The following is a 17,506-nucleotide window of genomic DNA, read 5'->3' as shown; positions in this document are numbered from 1 at the left end:
CCTCAGTTAACATATTGAGGAAGGAAGCCATACACCAGCATGCATGTGATCCTGCACGCTTGCATGTCAAACCCTGCAGGTTTATAATAAGACTATAATAGCATAAAGAGGTACAGGAGGAGCCGGTCTTGTGATGGGACAGCCCTTCCTTCCAGAGGTGATGTGGCAAGGAGAGTGGAGCTTTTATTTGGGAAGAGCCTCAGCCAAGGAGGGAGACATGAACAGCTCTCAGGAAGGCAGCCTTAAGACCCCAGTGGTGTGCCCCTTATTCGCCCTTCCTTGCCAGCTTCCGGTATGTGGCCCCACCCAGGCCTGCTGGCAGCTAAAGGTTCTAGCTATGTCCGGCCCTGTGTTTACATACCGCCGGCAGGAGAGGATGAGTTGTGCTCCTCACGGTCTGGTGGGATCACCGGCCTGCCTTCTGGCTTCATTGGTTAAGAAACCTGTCCAAGGATACCAGTCAAAAAGAATCCTAAACTCCGATTGGTCAGACAAACAGCATTCTTGGGGCATTACTTGATAGGATATTCCCATTACCCAGAAAGCTAAGTTTGAGGCTTCTGAAAAACATTTTGAAAGCTATTGCTTTTTGTCATTTAAAATTCTAATAGCTTTTTTATGAAGGCAGCCTGTTAATAATAGTAATTATTGAAGAGAGGGCATTGGAGGAAATGCCATTGCTGAGTTAATTCCCAAGCCAGGGCATTATTTCCCTGGTAACACCCTCTCGATCAGTGCTAAGTGCTTAGCCAGCACTTTGTGATGGTGGCACACACTGTACTCAGTGCTTCTTGTCTCAGTGGTGAGATGATGTGGTAGGGGTATGTGCCAGACAAGGGCCATTGTGGTACGCCACAATCTAATGAGTCGTGGGCTGAAATCAAGGGTTTTAATACTCACCTCAGTGGCATTGATAGTATACACTTCAGAAAGATGTCGGCTGCAGTGATTCAGACCTGTATAGCTTTGCCGAAAGCTCTTAATGAATTGAGCTGCACCCCACATTGGCAAGCCGACGTTGGACTCTTCCATCGTGGGTGAACACCAAAAATTTAAAAACAGCATTACAACTAAATCTGTGAAACTCACTGAAATGTAATTTGTTACCTGAGACCAAATGAAGTGGAAACCACATAAGGATCGCGAACACAAAAGAAGCATTATTGCACGTTTATGGTGTACGGGGCGCTTGTGATGGGACCCTAAGCGTGTAAGGGCCAGTGGAGACTGAATCTGGCCATATTTACCACTCTCCAACTTGTTTTAAGTTGTGTTGGCAATGCCCATTGGTTTCAGTGGCTGAACTGGGGCCTCAGCCAGCTGTGGAAGGAACCAGCTGACACCTGCATGGCTGAAAGCGAAAGATGTGCCTGGAGGCTGCTGCTGAAGCCAATGGCGCTTTGAGTCGTGCGGTGCTTGATGTAGTCACTGGTGTGTATAGTAGCCTTTCTTCTGGCACAGGACAGTGCAATGGCATGAGGAACAGCATTGGCACACGGCTAGTGGGCAGAGCAGGTTAAGCTATTAGGCAGCTTGCTAGGTCTAGATCAGCAGTAACTCTAGACTATCTAAAACCTGGATTTTGTCGGCTTTATCTTCGTCGGCGGCTCAACTCTCACACAGGCTTTTCCAACTTGCAAATCCTACGCCGGCAACCAAAAGATGGGGAATAGATTCTAAAAAGTAACGCTGGTGAACTTGCGTGCAGAATGTTCATGGCAACCTCACAAAAGTTGTTTAAGCAACTCTCGATTAGGGGTCCGGGATGACTTATGTTATGCGCAAGTGCATTGTTGAGGACTTCTGTAGCAAAATCATTGTTACAGCGATTTCCTTTTTTGTCTAAGATCCCCACTGGACCCCTTGTGGAAATTCTAAGGTGAAACAAGTGTGAATGCACTGTGAGAATGCCTTCTCCTGGACCAGACTGAGTTCAAGAATAGAGAAATCTGCTTCTAAGTTATCTGAGTTAACATCGTGGAATTTTATTTGTGACTAAGATAGAAGATCAATGTCTGTTCATTATCCTTACATCATAAAATGACATCGGATTTATATTGGTTACCCTTTACTACTTATCTATCGGTGCACTCACCATTATCTTACTAGTTATATTTCTTTTTTTTTTTTTACATGTTACCTGTATTCTTTTCCTCGTCTTCTCCCTACTCCGTCTTCATTTCTTTTTCCTTCTCCCATTCCTCTCTCTTCTCTCTCTTTTTTTAAAATACAAATATTCTTCTTAATTCATGGGTTTTCATTGTTGTTTTTTTATTTTCATATTTTATAAATTGCCATACTTCCGATTTATAACTCTTATATTGCAATGTTATAATTGTTATTAGGTTTGTTCTTGTTCTATATATCTTCAATAAAAACTACTTTAAAATATGAATAGAGAAATCACTTTCTATATTTTAAGGACTTTGCATTAGCATGCAACGCGAAAGGCATGGCGGCCATCTCATGAACCTGAAATTGTTTGATTTGGCAAATGCATTGGATTAGGTTAATTAGGGGGAAATTGGGGGGAAAAGTAGCACAATGGGGTTTGCCAAGTCAGACTCTTGGGTCTGAGGTCGGACATCTTTGAGGCAAGAGTTAGACAGCGCTTGGTTTCAACAATTCGGTGGGTGTAAGTTTGGACAATATGTTTCTACCTGCTTCTGCTCGTATTGGGCCTACAACATCGGTTATTGTGTAGAGTCCTACTCAGGAAAACAAAGGACTCAATTTGACAAAATCAAAAAGAATTTGTTTTTTAAAAATAAATCAACATGACTTGTGTGTAGCTGGAAATCATAGCTTAGAAATGGCAAGCTACTACAATGACCAATTAAGGGATTACCATAGGCAAAAACCTGTTGTGAAGACAACTACAAAAATGACTCAGAATTAGTAACAATGTATGAAATTTGCAGATGTAATGCCTGGTATGGCGGTGGTTACTATTGCCTCTTAAATGGCCTAGACAGACACGATTGTGCCTTCGAAAAGTTTACGTAGCAGCTGTTTGAGACAACTCAACCGCCCTAGAGCAGACAGAGTGGCCCTTTGAGATCCAGCCTTAGCTTAAGACAATCAGCCTCATTAGTAGGTGTTAGACAGGGCATCTTTTGGGATGTTTTCCCCTGTCTCTTTGCCTCTGACCTCCTGTTTTGATTGTGTGCTGCATTTAGCTTTTGCTGGTTTTAGGACTGAGGAAACTTGCTACTGTTGATTAGTGCTAAAGCGCAGGTGCTGCCTGTCTGAATTGTATTGGCGATTGGTTTATCCCGATTGGCATATCTGATTTACTAGAAAGTCCCTAGTACAGTGCACCACGGGTGCCCAGTGCCTGTAAATCAAATGCAACTAGTGGGCCTGCAGCACTGATTGTGCCACCCACATCAGCAGCGGTGCAAACATGTCTCATGCCTGCCACTGCAGTGTCTGTATGTGCAATTTTAAAATGCCATGTCAACCTAGCAAGTGCACCCACTTGCCAGTCCCAAACCTTCCCTTTTATTACATGTAATGCACCCATGAGGTAAGTCCTAGGTAGCCCAATGGGCAGGGTGCAGTGTATTTAAAAGGTAGGGCATGTACTATTGTGTTTTACATGTCCTGGTAGCGAAATACAGCTAATTTAAGTTTTTTACTACAACAAGGCCTATCTCTCCCATAGGTTAGCATTGGAACTGCCTTTTAACATCTTACAAGTGTATCTTTCAATTGGGAATAGAGAGAGATTTGGCACTGGGGTCTCTGGACTCACACCTTGAAAATACATATTTTGGTAAAGTTGGTTTTTAAATTGCTTGTCTCAAAATCCCACTTTAAGAAAGGGGGTATTTTCTTGCTTATCCATTCTGAGCCTCTGCCTGTCTGCTGAATACATGTCTGGGTTAGGATGACAGTTGGGCTGTTTGTGCATTCACTTTAGACAGTCACACAAGGGGAGCTGAGATGTGCCCTGAATATCTCGATGGCCCATCACCAGGCTGATAGGCCTTCCTGAGCAAGAGTGGTGGGAGGAGTTTACACTGACCCCTGAATAGGGCTATGCCTGTCCCCACACAAACCCTTAAGGCTGCATCTACAGAGGTAACATCAGGGCAGATGCATGGAGCTCTGTACACTGGCAGCCTGAAGCAGCTGCGCTGCAGGCTGCCTAGGGGTGGCATGGTACCCTCTACACTGGCAGCCTGAAGCATCAGCACTGCAGGCTGTATAGGGGTGGCATGGGGCACTGTACACTGGCAGACTGAAGCAGCTGCACTGCAGGTTGTATAGGGGTGGCATGGTACCCTCTGCACTGGCAGCCTGAAGCAGCTGCACTGCAGGTTGTATAGGGGTGGCATGGTACCCTCTGCACTGGCAGCCTAATGCAGCTGCACTGCAGGTTGTATAGGGGTGGCATGGTACCCTCTGCACTGGCAGCCTGACGCAGCTGCACTGCAGGTTGTATAGGGGTGGCATGGTACCCTCTGCACTGGCAGCCTGAAGCAGCTGCACTGCAGGTTGTATAGGGGTGGCATGGTACCCTCTGCACTGGCAGCCTGACGCAGCTGCACTGCAGCTTGTATAGGGGTGGCATGGTACCCTCTGCACTGGCAGACTGACGCAGCTGCACTGCAGCTTGTATAGGGGTGGCATGGTACTTTACACTAGTAATGGCAGTGCAAATGCATGGTAGACTGTAGGCCGCAGTAGGGAAGATACTCGGCAGATTGTATAGCGGCCGCATCAGGGTCTGTGCAAGATAGGCGGCGCTCAGGGTCTGTGCATGTTATGCTGCTCTCATGGTCTGTGCACGTTAGGCTGTACTCAGGGTCTGTGCATGTTAGGCTGCACTCGGGGTCTCTGCACTCGGGGTCTCTGCATGTTAGGCTGTAATCGGGGTCTCTGCATGTTAGGCTGTAATCGGGGTCTGTCCATGTAAGGCTGCGTGCACTCAGAGTGTGTACATGTTAGGCTGCACTCGTGGTCTGTACATGTTAGGCGGCACTCGGGGTCTGTGCACGTTAGGCGGCACTCGGGGTCTGTGCACGTTAGGCTGCACTCAGGGTCTGTGCATGTTAGGCTGTAATCGGGGTCTGTCCATGTAAGGCTGCGTGCACTCAGAGTGTGTACATGTTAGGCTGCACTCGAGGGCTGTACACGTTAGGCTGCACTCATGGTCTGTGCACGTTAGGCTGCACTCGGGGTCTGTGCACGTTAGGCTGCACTCGGGGTCTGTGCATGTTAGGCTGCAATCAGGGTCTGTGCACGTTAGGCTGCACTCGGGGTCTCTGCATGTTAGGCTGCACTCGGGGTCTCTGCATGTTAGGCTGTAATCGGGGTCTGTCCATGTAAGGCTGCGTGCACTCAGAGTGTGTACATGTTAGGCTGCACTCGTGGTCTGTACATGTTAGGCGGCACTCGGGGTCTGTGCACGTTAGGCGGCACTCGGGGTCTGTGCACGTTAGGCTGCACTCAGGGTCTGTGCATGTTAGGCTGTAATCGGGGTCTGTCCATGTAAGGCTGCGTGCACTCAGAGTGTGTACATGTTAGGCTGCACTCGAGGGCTGTACACGTTAGGCTGCACTCATGGTCTGTGCACGTTAGGCTGCACTCGGGGTCTGTGCACGTTAGGCTGCACTCGGGGTCTGTGCATGTTAGGCTGCAATCAGGGTCTGTGCACGTTAGGCTGCACTCGGGGTCAGTGCATGTTAGGCTGCACTCGGGGTCAGTGCATGTTAGGCTGCACTCATGGTCTGTGCATGTTAGGCTGCACTCGGGCTCTGTGCACGTTAGGCTGCACTCGTTGTCTTTGCACGTTAGGCTGCACTCAGGGTCTGTGCATGTTTGGCTGCACTCATGGTCTGTGCATGTTTGGCTGCACTCATGGTCTGTGCATGTTTGGCTGCACTCATGGTCTGTGCACGTTAGGCTGCACTCGAGGTCTGTGCATGTAAGGCTGCACTCATGGTCTGTGCATGTTTGGCTGCACTCGGGGTCTGTGCATTTAAGGCTACATGCACTCAGGGTCTGTGCATGTTAGGCTGCAAGACAGCAGTCGCCCTGCAGCTTCTGTAAGGTTGCAGCAGGACAGAAGCTTGGTGAACTGTACAGCCGCGGGGCATGCACTTGACAGGGTTTACAGGAGTTGCAGCAGTCCGGTGGAGGCAGGCCTGCTGCAATCGGATAGCGCTTGCGCAAGGTCGGACCTTGAGGCGCTTTGCCTAACCCCAGCCTGGGGCAGGGCAAGGTGTCGGCAAGAAGCTCTACTTCAGCAGCCGAGGCACAGCAGCGAGGCCTCTATAGGTGAATAGAAAGCCCTGACACCGCCTCCCGGGACACCTGAGACGGGCTGAAAGGGGACCCTGCGCCCGGGTCCCGCCCCACGCTAGGTGAAGTTCAAGGGGCAGTAAGCGGCGCGGAGGAAGGTGAAGAGCAGCTCCCGCTTCGCCCCCACACTCACGGCTCTCTCCTTGTCTCCCCCCTTGCAGGACTGACGCACAGGCAGCCCCTGGGCGCATGCCAACGCTGTGCCCGGCTAGCCCGCGGATGTGAAGGCCCGCTGCGGAGCTGGCGCCCCCGGAGGAGCGCATGGGCAGGATGCGGGCGCTGCTGAGCGGGGACCGGCGGAGGAAGAGCCCGGCATCGCTGCGCTTCCGGCAGTGCTCTGGTGAGTACCAGCATCCGTCAGAGGGTCAGATGGCGCTTTCAAATGAACGAATGAGTGGATGAATGACTGGATGAGATGTGTGCAGCACAACACCACACACTAAACCGAGTCAAGGGACTCTCTGACTGAGGAAACAAGCGCACGGGGGAGGGACTGACCTGCTGGAACCTTCTGCAAGGTTGTACCTTTTGTCACTTGGCATAAATATAACTAACCCTCGATAAGAAATGCTGTACAGCAGCGGTTGTCACCATTTGACTCCTATTGGCCCCAGTGGAACACTACAGAGATCTCAAAAACACACGCACCCACAGAAACAAGTATGCAGCCCACACATACACATGCTTCCTTCATGGACAAGTCACATACACAAATTACAATTTTACCTTTAATGTGAAGGTTCGAGCTTTTCAAAATGTTATTTTATTTGTATACGGCACAGTGATATGCTGGACTCCAGCCTGTCACTTTGTCTTGTTTGTGCTCCCACTTCATCCTATTTTAAGGATAGCTCCATCATTTCCAGCCTCCAGTTTCTAGCTCCTTCACATATACAGAGTGGTTTAACATTTTCAATTTTATATTTTGTTTTTTGGTGTGTATATACTTTATAAATCTGCAACTGGTATTTAATCTTCTAAACATTCGGCGACCTCCATGGGGCCACAGGGTAACAACTGCTGTTATAGAGCATCAATCCAACAAGGATCTGGCAAATATAAGCACTTGTTTAAATATATCTAGAGGGAATCAATGAGGGAAGATATTTTTATCTAGAACCTCAGCCGACTAACATTATAGCATAATCTGGCCGTATCCTCAGTGCCCATTATATTTAAAATTGCAGGACAAAAAGGGAACACAAAAAGACAGTCCGTCAGTCAGTGCACTCAAAAGAACACGTACCCCCAACTATCAGTATGAAGGTGCTCAGAAAAAGTCTAGAGAAAAGAGAAAGTATCTCACGTGCGCACCACCAGAGGAGCTACTGGTTGGTTCTCACCAGCTTGCCCACGTTTATGTCATCATCGATAACTTTCTCCATGAAAAAAATGTGGTGTGTCCAGTCAAGAAAGAAGTGCTGAAAGATAAAGACCCTGTGAAAATAGTGAGACACAGAATACCTCACGTTAAAATTGGATTGGACTCACAACGACTGGTTACTTTTATTCCGAACGGTGAGTCAGCACCAAGTTAAAAACACAGCATGTTATGAGCCACTTTAGTGGCTCATAACATGCTGTGTTTTTAACTTGGTGCTGACTCACAGTTCGTATGAGCCACTTTAGTGGCTCATAACATGCTGTGTTTTTAACTTGGTGCTGACTCACAGTTCGTATGAGCCACTTTAGTGGCTCATAACATGCTGTGTTTTTAACTTGGTGCTGACTCACAGTTCGTATGAGCCACTTTAGTGGCTCATAACATGCTGTGTTTTTAACTTGGTGCTGACTCACAGTTCGGAATAAAAGTAACCAGTCGTTGTGAGTCCAATCCAATTTTAACGTGAGGTATTCTGTGTCTCACTATTTTCACAGGGTCTTTATCTTTCAGCACTTCTTTCTTGACTGGACACACCACATTTTTTTCATGGAGAAAGTTATCGATGATGACATAAACGTGGGCAAGCTGGTGAGAACCAACCAGTAGCTCCTCTGGTGGTGCGCACGTGAGATACTTTCTCTTTTCTCTAGACTTTTTCTGAGCACCTTCATACTGATAGTTGGGGGTACGTGTTCTTTTGAGTGCACTGACTGACGGACTGTCTTTTTGTGTTCCCTTTTTGTCCTGCAATTTTAAATATAATGGGCACTGAGGATACGGCCAGATTATGCTATAATGTTAGTCGGCTGAGGTTCTAGATAAAAATATCTTCCCTCATTGATTTCCTCTAGATATATTTAAACACGTGCTTATATTTGCCAGATCCTTGTTGGATTGATGCATGTTGAGTGGGGGGTGCTCTGGCATTTTGTTTCCATCTAGAGCTCCTTATTGAATTGATGCTGTTATACAGCACCTGAGACCACGGCAGTCGATGGTTACAAAAACTGAGGGATGCGAGGACAGTGACGCCGGAGCAGTAGCTGTAGTAAACTTTACAGACATAAATAACATTATTGCCTGGATAAAGGAGTGAGGCGTTTCGATACACCTTTCTATATAAAAGCTTCACCTGGTGAAAAATTTTCAATCTGGGCTGTCGATATAGGTTACATAGTTTGGCAGAGTCTGGTATTACCCAACAGACAAGTACTCACCTAATCTGCCAGAGGTTGATGTTTGACGATTGATTACTTTTCTGTGTGTTCTGGTACTCGAAGCACTGCTTGTGCCATGATAGGTTCAGGACTACAAATCCCAAAATGCAGAGTTAAACCTGGATTGGGTGGGTTAAGCAGTGTACACAGACACTAGTGTTTTCTTTCTTCCAGGACTCAAACTTGTAGTTTAAGGTCCAAGTTGACTCACTGGCGTGTGGTCTTGGAAATGATGTGTTACACCCCTCCATCAAACAGCAACACCATTCACTCCCAGCTCACTAAAGTTGACACATTCACCACATAGTGGCGTTTCTATTCACACTAATAATGGTGCACCTTCACAAGCCGAAATAGACTCTAGTCCGCAACTGAAACCTCAGAACCACTTGGAAAGTCTCAGACGGCTGTGAGTGCTGTGAGGTCACATCAGTGGAAGGTTGTGCGCTTGACATACGCCAGTAACATGTACTCATCCTTTCATTTCCCTGCCCCCTGCTGCTCTCTTGTGAATGAAGAGCCCATCGAATGATTCATATAAGATTAATGCCCAAATAAATGGCTGAGTTGTCATTGATGGAACAGTAGCTGTGACCCTTACCCAACCCACTGGTACTCCTTGTTTTAGAAATGTCAAGTCGACCCGTGTGACTTACATATCTCTCTCTCATAAAAAGACACACACATATACACACACACACATACACATACACACACACACACACTCATACACACACACACACACATATCTCAGCAGTATCTGCCCAAACCAGCTGTACTCTCTTGCAGCCACGGAGGGGAAGTTTGCACTGGGTGTACCAGACATTTATTCCAAGAGGTTGTTGATGTATTTAAGCGTTCACTCTGCCCCGCAAGCCCCCACCGCCTCCTTCTCCTCAAGGAGGCATTTGAGGTCAAAATGCGACAACATCTAATGTGCTAGCGGGGCCTTCAGGCTTCGGTGGTGGTGCAAAGACAGCTTTATGACACTATCAACCAACAATGATATTACATCAGCGAAGTGAACCTAAGAACAGTAAATGCGTACTTTACAATGCAGTGGTAGGTCGATGTAGTGGATATGATGTACCACATGCTAAATGATGACTTACCACTGCAAAAACAGCTCCGCTCGCCGGCGCTATTCTTTGGTGCTAACCAGCGCCAAGAAACCCGCGCTAGGAGTGAACGACGGTGAGCACAAACCACGAATCAGGAGATACGGGTGTGAAATGGGCGCAGGCGGTTTTCGTGTGTTCTTCTCTTCATTACTACATCTGGTAAGCCTGGGGCATCGGCTCCGAGAGCCCCCCAGCACAGATGCCATCCGCTATGGGGCTCCGAGAGCCCCCCAGCACAGATGCCATCCGCCAAGGGGCTCCGAGAGCCCCCCAGCACAGATGCCATCCGCCACGGGGTGCCTGAGCACCTCTTTACACTAATCAGGTGTGAACCAGGCCCGAAGAATGTCTTACTGGTGAGAATCAAATATACGCACTCGTGTTCCGTCCTCGACAGAAAGTGACTTTTAGCCTCAGTCTTCCACTGCAAACTACAGAATGGCTTCGAATGCTCACAGGGTACATTCTAAGACAGCTCGAAGGGCGAGTGCACCTGCTGCAGTAATCTGCAAGTCACATGCAGTTCACTGCCGCCTACGAGGCCTTTCCGATAAATGGGTTTCACTAGGAATGGTAGACTTAACATGTAGCGTGGACACTGCTCGGGGTCTGTGCTTTGTGTGAAACAAAGCAAGTTGTTTGAGAGTGCATGGAGGTGCTCCCCACTCGTGGTGCAGCGTCAGAAGACTGCGATAGACTGTTCGGTGCACTATTCCACAGACCATCTGTCAAGAATCTGAGGAAGTATTTCTAACCGACCTGGACATGAGGTATTCTGACTGACTGACTCTAGATGTAAACCTATATATTCCATATTGCAGGTTTGATGTGTGCCACTGGATGTGGTCTGCAGCCAAGGATTACACTAGACAAGTGAATTCACTCACAGCTGCAGGGTATGAGTTGCCCAGTGCATCAGTCCTTACAGACCAGTTATGAGTGGCTCCCTGCACTACACCAGCTCCTTACTGGCTTGGTATCTCTTGAGTCCAAAGTTCAATCACCTCTCTAATTATGCACGACATTGTTTCTAATGCTGACTACATAGGAGAGTTGGATACATCTTAGACTTAAAGGGTACCATGCCAGTAAGGCCTTTTAGTAGTGCTTGAGTAGCCCGTAACCTTTAGTAGTGTGTGAATTCACGTGCCCAATGTCTTTTCCGTGATGAAAGTAGTGAAATGGGCTTTGGGTACCCCTGTCGTCCCTTCAGAGTCTCTTTTGTCAGGGTACCTCAGTCAGCCTCAGGGCGTGATACGTTACTTCGAGAGGTAATGACACTCCACAAAATCTCAAGAGCAGGCCAGAACATCAGCTCACCTCTGCCCAAAAGGGTTCTGTACTGGGAGGAGAACATCCTTCATTGGGAAGTGAGCCGGGTACACCAATAAGGGGGTGGTTCTGTCTCTCCCTCCCCCTTCAATGGTGTCTATGTGGAGAGTTACTCCGGCTCCAGCGATGGACCCTCTAAATTATTCATCATGGCCGCTACTGAGAACGAGGCCCAGCTCACCTGCAGTGCAAGGCTCAGCTTTCAGCTGCTGCCAGGCGTCACAAAGCACCCTGGATTAGAGTTTCCCTTACTCAGCACTCTGCCAACTTGTGCCGGCCGCCCCGTCGCAACAACCCACGCCTATCGCTGATGGGGGCAGAGGGTCCTGAGATGTGGTCTAGTGGTTGGACTACTGAATTCTCCACTTGACCAAACTATGTGAAATGACATTGTCTGCATGTGTCCCAGTTTGATTACCCACAGAAAGCGAAGTCACCAAAAACAGGCCATGCTCTGGCACAACCAGATGTTTCAAAATAATGGCTATTTCCATAGAATGAGGGGATTCCTCGAGATGTGGCCCTCCAAGGCTGAGAGGGGCTGGTGCCCCCTCCAGAGACAGTACCGAAGGCTCCCATGACGGGGGGGGGGGTGGGCGGGGGAGACATGAAAGTTTTGGGAAGTGTGTGTGTAGGCCACAGCCCACAAGAGAACATGTTAGTCACACCAACGCACATACATCCAATGCAGCTCAGAGGCGCCATTTAGTTGCACCTCACTGATGTCACTGCGCTCTATAAAACAATATACCACTCAATGGCAACAGGTAAGACGCTACACCATCGCCCACCTCACACTTCATGGATAGAGTGGTTACAGAGATACTCTGACCCAACAAGACACCATACTCTCAATTACCTAAGGCAAACTCTGCCAACCACGGCCTTAGCGGGGCCCGGTGCGACAATCATTTTTGGTGCCCCCCACCCCCATGACTTCCTCTTTGTATTCTTTCACTGCCACGGGGCAAAAGTGCCCCTCATCTCTCCAATCACAAGTTATTACTAAACACAGCAGACCCCCTGAGGTCAGCGCCCTCCTCTGCAGTTCGGCGCCCAGTGCGGCCGCACCAGTCGCACTGCCCTAAAGCCGGCCCTGCGTGTACCTACAAGAGCTCTTCCGTCAGAAGGCATGCATCCTAGAAAAATCCCAATAACAAACCGTATCGGTGGTCGCTCCTTAAGATTCTTGGGAACAAAGCTATGGAATCAGCTGCCCCGTGGCCCTGCAGCAGATTTCACAGCTGTCCACCTTCAGGAAAGCTTTGAAAATGTCGTCTCCTTTCTGTTAACTCTCAGCTTTATTTCACTTTTCTTAGTTAGTGTCTTTTCTAGTGCCAAGAAACCGCCTGGTGTTAGAATACTTTATAAATACCAAAATCAAATAAAAATAAAACCGGCGAATGAACAAGCCAATCTTGCCAGATAGAACATGCACGAATTAGAAAAGCCCTCGACTTGTTAAGTATATACGCCAGCCAAGTTGAAGAATAGAAGTATTTATTCCATTTACCAACACGGGGTCCAGGGGAACGCCCTGGACGCGGAACAGCGTGTGGAAGGCAGGGTGATCAGCTGTCAACTCGTCAACGGCAGCTGACGGCTGGTGACCTCACCAACAGTACGGGTGCCCAGAGGTGACACCCAAGTGCACATGCGATACAGTGTCCGCGCAGGGACATAATAGCTAAACACAACACGACTACACACACACACCACACAACAGTAACAATTACAACACACAACCAATCACATACATGTAAGGGGGATGGTAGCTACACCCAGACTACCGAGGATCCTGTACCGCCACAAAACAGGCTGTGCTCCCTGTTGGCATTCCCAGAATGCTGCTACGGCACTATACAGATTTAGAACATATCATAATACCTGCAGAAAATGTGTGACATAAACGTAAGGGAAAAAAGCTGTATTCCTCTTCCACTTTTATTGGAGATAAACCTCATCTCCTTTTAGGCGTCTCTTGTTACGTCTTCTGACGGACGTGTGCGCGAGGCGTGACGTGGGCCGGCGTCCTGCAGGGCGCTTTTCAAACACCATTTAACTGGCGCAGCACCACCTCTGGTGATCAGGGACAAAAAGGCCCATCTGCATTCAATCCCGTTACTTCACACCCCACTCATGCAGAGTCACACTTCCTCTCTTGATATGTGGCCTGAAGACTTATTTGAAATCTTAACATCTACTTTCCCTTCGTTTCCTTAAAACCTGGACATCGAGGCCTTCCGGTAGAATGAACACGCGATGAGGTCTGGTGGCGAAACTGCACGGTCTGGAAACAAGGATGCCATCGAAGCTTTGGAACCTGTCCGAAATGTTTGTGTGTCCCAGGGTGAATCTCTGTACTTCCCTCTGGCTCCTACTGTAAATACAACATGCATTTGCAATGCAGTAGGTCTCGCATTTACGAGACATAGAGTTGAGACTGTAAATGTTAGTAGCTTAAATTCTCTCAAATGCGAGACTTATTGAATTGCAAATGTTTGTTTCCAAGCGTCCCATGCCCGTGTGCACTTAATAGAGGCATTGCCCTTGTCTTTTCTAAAGAAAGGGCAGTGGCCTCTATTAAGTGCAAGCGTGCGTGGGACGCTTGGAACAACCCACCCCAAAAATATTTTTCACACAATAGGTGTCGCATTTGCAAGAGATTAAGCTATTGTCATTTACAATGCCAATAGCTCCAAGTCTCCTTAATTTGAGACCTATTGCATAGCAAAGAAGCGGCCGCCATCGTCCCGGCTGCTTGAAAAGGGAAAGCGCACATGGCGCGTTGAATGTTGCTGCAAAATATGTCCTGCCTGCAGTAGGCCAAAACTCACTATGAAAATAGTGCTTACAGACTAAATACCAGACCATGTAACAACAGAAGTAAAAGTTCCAGTCCTCATGGGAGGTTACAAATGAAGACAAGGCGGGGTACTAAGGAGGGACTAACAAGCTGATTACCCAATAAGAAGGCAGAATTTACAAAGGACAAAGACAGAAGCACTGAAAAATATTGTCGGGGAGCGGGCAGAGCTTCAAGTGTATTCTCTAATACAGGATGCCTTGCAGAGCAGCGCATACGCTGCCCAGGCTAGACCTAAAAAGCGAACAAGAGTTAGGGTGTCTCAGTCACATGCCCAACCCTACCCCACCCCTCCCAATCTTGGTTTCTTCATGTGGGGTCTCGGTTACACAGCTGGGCTCCAAGCAGTAATTTGCTAATAAAAATATCTCTTCATATGATTCTGAAATATTAACCTTATTTGGTTAATTTGCTAAATATTCCATGAAAAACAAAGAATTTTAGACAAGAGAATCCATAAATATTACCAAGAAGTGCAATGCAAATTTGTTTTTGTCCGTGTCTCTTTTAGTTGTATTTGTAAGTAGGTGCAATATAAGCAATGTGAAAATAGTGCTGATGACGCGGTGCTCAGTAGTGAGAATATATATACATATATATATATTGCCTGGTTGAAGGCGTAAGTCGAAACGCGTAGGCGTAACAACATCAATAAAACAAGAAATTCAGTACCCTTGCTGGAATTCTGTCCGGACAGTGTGGTGAGACCATCGGATGAAGGCGGCTGTTGTGTTGGGAGAGAGAAGAGAGAGGGAGAGAGAGAGAAGAGAGAGAGAGAAGAGAGAGAGGGATATATATATATATATATATGTGTGTGAGACGAGTTGGCCTAACGCCTAGGGCGATCGACCTCGAATCTGGGGAACCGGGTTCGGAAATGACGCTGAGCATCTTGTGATTCTCGGCAAATCACTTAATCACCCCATGCCTAACAAAAATGAATAAAAATCCATAAAAAAAAATATATATATATATATACACACACACACACACACACACACACAAACAAAGCACATGGACACTGTACAAGCCCCAGTTGTACAATTATTCAATATCTTGGAGATTAGTAACTATCGTATACACTCTCTCTCCATATGCCTTAGTACAAAAAACACAACCAGAGGACATATTCTCGACATTTTAACCCTTTAATGATTAGTCGGGCTCCATCAGGACAATTGTCATCTGCCTAATACACCAAAAACTGTCCTAGGAAATCGGTACTCAAAATGTCATCATCGTGGTACTCCAGTAACTGCAACAAATATAAAGGTGTACTGAATTGTAAAAAGAGCCTCTCACACCACTTTAAGGTCCCAATGTCAAAAGTAAAGGAAACTCCACCAGAGCGCGTCCATTGGCTGCTCACTCGCTCGCTCGCTTTTGCCTATAGTCAATGGATCCCTCCAACGTCGACATTATGTCCTCCGGTTGTTTTTTCCTTTTTTCTAAGGCGTGGATAGAGTGGGTATACAATAGATACGGATCTCCAAGAGATTGAATAATTGTACAACTGGGACTTGTACAGGGTCCATGTGTTTTGTTTGTGTGTATAAATATATACATATTCTCACTACTGGGCACTGAGTCGCCAGCACTATTTTTACACTGTATCTATTGCACCGTCTTGCATAGTAAGCCAAAAGAGAGATTGACAAAAACAAATGTGCCTTGTACTTCTTAGGTAATATTCTTGGATTCTCTGCTCTAGACATGTTTATTTTTCATGTAATATTAAGTGAATGAACCAAGTAAGGTTAACATCTCAGAATCACACAAAAGGGGTATTTTTATGAATGAGTCCCACGGCACATATGTTGCAGCATATTAGAAGCACCCTGGTCCTTGTGGGCCTATAGGATTTTCCAAGTTTTTTTTTTACATGGGCTCTTAGTACTAGGACCTCTCGGCGCCCAAAATACACATAGCTCCTAGAAGCAGACAGGTAAGAGTGCTAGGTACGAACGTATGGTAGAATTTTTGAAAAATTGACACCTCAGCACTTGATTTCACAAAATTGACTATGAGGCGGAGCTGGCCCAACCTCTAAGGAGTGTCTCACATTTTCACGCAGGAATAGAGTTATCACACAAAAGGTATTACCAAGCAGAAAGTAGAGAGCATGGCCTACATCAGCCGTGAAGAGTGCTTGGTATGCTGGCATGGCAGTCACTTTCTCAAGCTGCCCTGCAGGCGGGTTCCAAGGACCCTAGACAGGTCCGACTGGTTAAGCCTGTTCACTGCTCCCTCCCTTGCTATCTCCCAAGAGCAGTGGCTTAGAAGACACATATTTGTCTCGAGGCTCCTGAACAAGAGAGTTCCATGTCAATCAGCAGCTTGGCAGAAAGCACACTTGGGAAGACGGTAGCTGAGCACAAAGCCGTGCTCACACTTATCCGCAAATCTTTCCTGCTTTTTTTCTCGGAGAACTCAGAGGATTCACACATCAACTGCAGAAACTGGTGCGCAACATACGCCAAGTCAAAGCTGTGAGCGCTAGTAGGGCCTACATGGCGTGTCACCCTTCTGGGGACGATAGCACGATCACTGTTCTGTCAGGCAATATCCATTATTGCACAAATGGCACTTATAGTACTACTAAGCCACATACGCAGCAAGTACTATTCTGTTAGTTGTTTATTAAAGTTCTCTTGCTCCAAGCAAGGCAGCTCCAGATTTCTTCACTTTCAAAGCCAAGGTCCTGCAGTTGCCAAAGGCTGACCTGCTGGCCGTTCTGGTAACTATATGTTTAAAATTAATTTTGCAGAATTTGATTGGCTACTGGAGAGGGGGCCATCGAAGAGCCTTATTATTTTTATTGTGGAGTTATATATAGCTCAAACTTGACCCAAAGTTATCAGAGCGCTTTACATGAGCACCAGTTGTGTTACAGACAGACACATTCATTTTTGTTAGCCACGGGGAGATTACGTGATTTGCCCAGAGTCACAGGATGTTGAGCGTCCCTGTCCAGACTCAAACCCGGTTTCCCAGCTCCGAGGTCGACCGCCCTAGCCGTTCGGCCACATTCTCTCAGCCTTGAAGCTGTGGGCGGCGTGGCTGTACTTGCATTGTCCACCGCATGGAGTTCGACCTTCAGGGTGTGAGAGTAGAGTCTGGGAGGCCTGTGGGCAGGGTGCTAGGGTGCGAGAGTAGAGTCTGGGAGGCCTGTGGGCAGGGTGCTAGGGTGTGAGAGTAGAGCCTGGGAGGCCTGTGGGCAGGGTGCTAGGGTGTGAGAGTGGAGTCTGGGGGGCCTGTGGGCAGGGTGCTAGGG

At 47.4% G+C, this 17,506-nt stretch overlaps 2 protein-coding genes across 9 annotated transcripts in view; one reads left to right on the top strand and one right to left on the bottom strand.

The window, feature by feature from the left end:
* CACNA2D4 (calcium voltage-gated channel auxiliary subunit alpha2delta 4) overlaps positions 1 to 17,506 on the bottom strand; it is a 1,002,329-nt gene that overhangs the window by 282,916 nt on the left and 701,907 nt on the right. The gene's annotated exons all lie outside the window — the stretch shown is intronic.
* LRTM2 (leucine rich repeat transmembrane protein 2) overlaps positions 1 to 17,506 on the top strand; it is a 69,213-nt gene that overhangs the window by 32,321 nt on the left and 19,386 nt on the right. For 2 of the 3 annotated variants that reach the window (XM_085652205.1, XM_085652207.1), the window contains exon 2: positions 6,474 to 6,652. In XM_085652205.1, coding sequence (XP_085508331.1) covers positions 6,574 to 6,652 — 79 coding nt within the window. In that variant the 5' untranslated portion in view covers positions 6,474 to 6,573. Of the gene's footprint in view, positions 1 to 6,380; positions 6,653 to 17,506 lie in introns of those variants that run through there. The other variant, XM_085652206.1, reaches the window with a different exon arrangement.

This window comes from Triturus cristatus, chromosome 4_1, assembly GCF_964204655.1.
Source record: "Triturus cristatus chromosome 4_1, aTriCri1.1, whole genome shotgun sequence".
NCBI classification, from domain to species: domain Eukaryota; kingdom Metazoa; phylum Chordata; class Amphibia; order Caudata; family Salamandridae; genus Triturus; species Triturus cristatus.
Note: the sequence above shows the minus strand (reverse complement) of the source record. Positions and strands in the feature narration are given on the sequence as shown.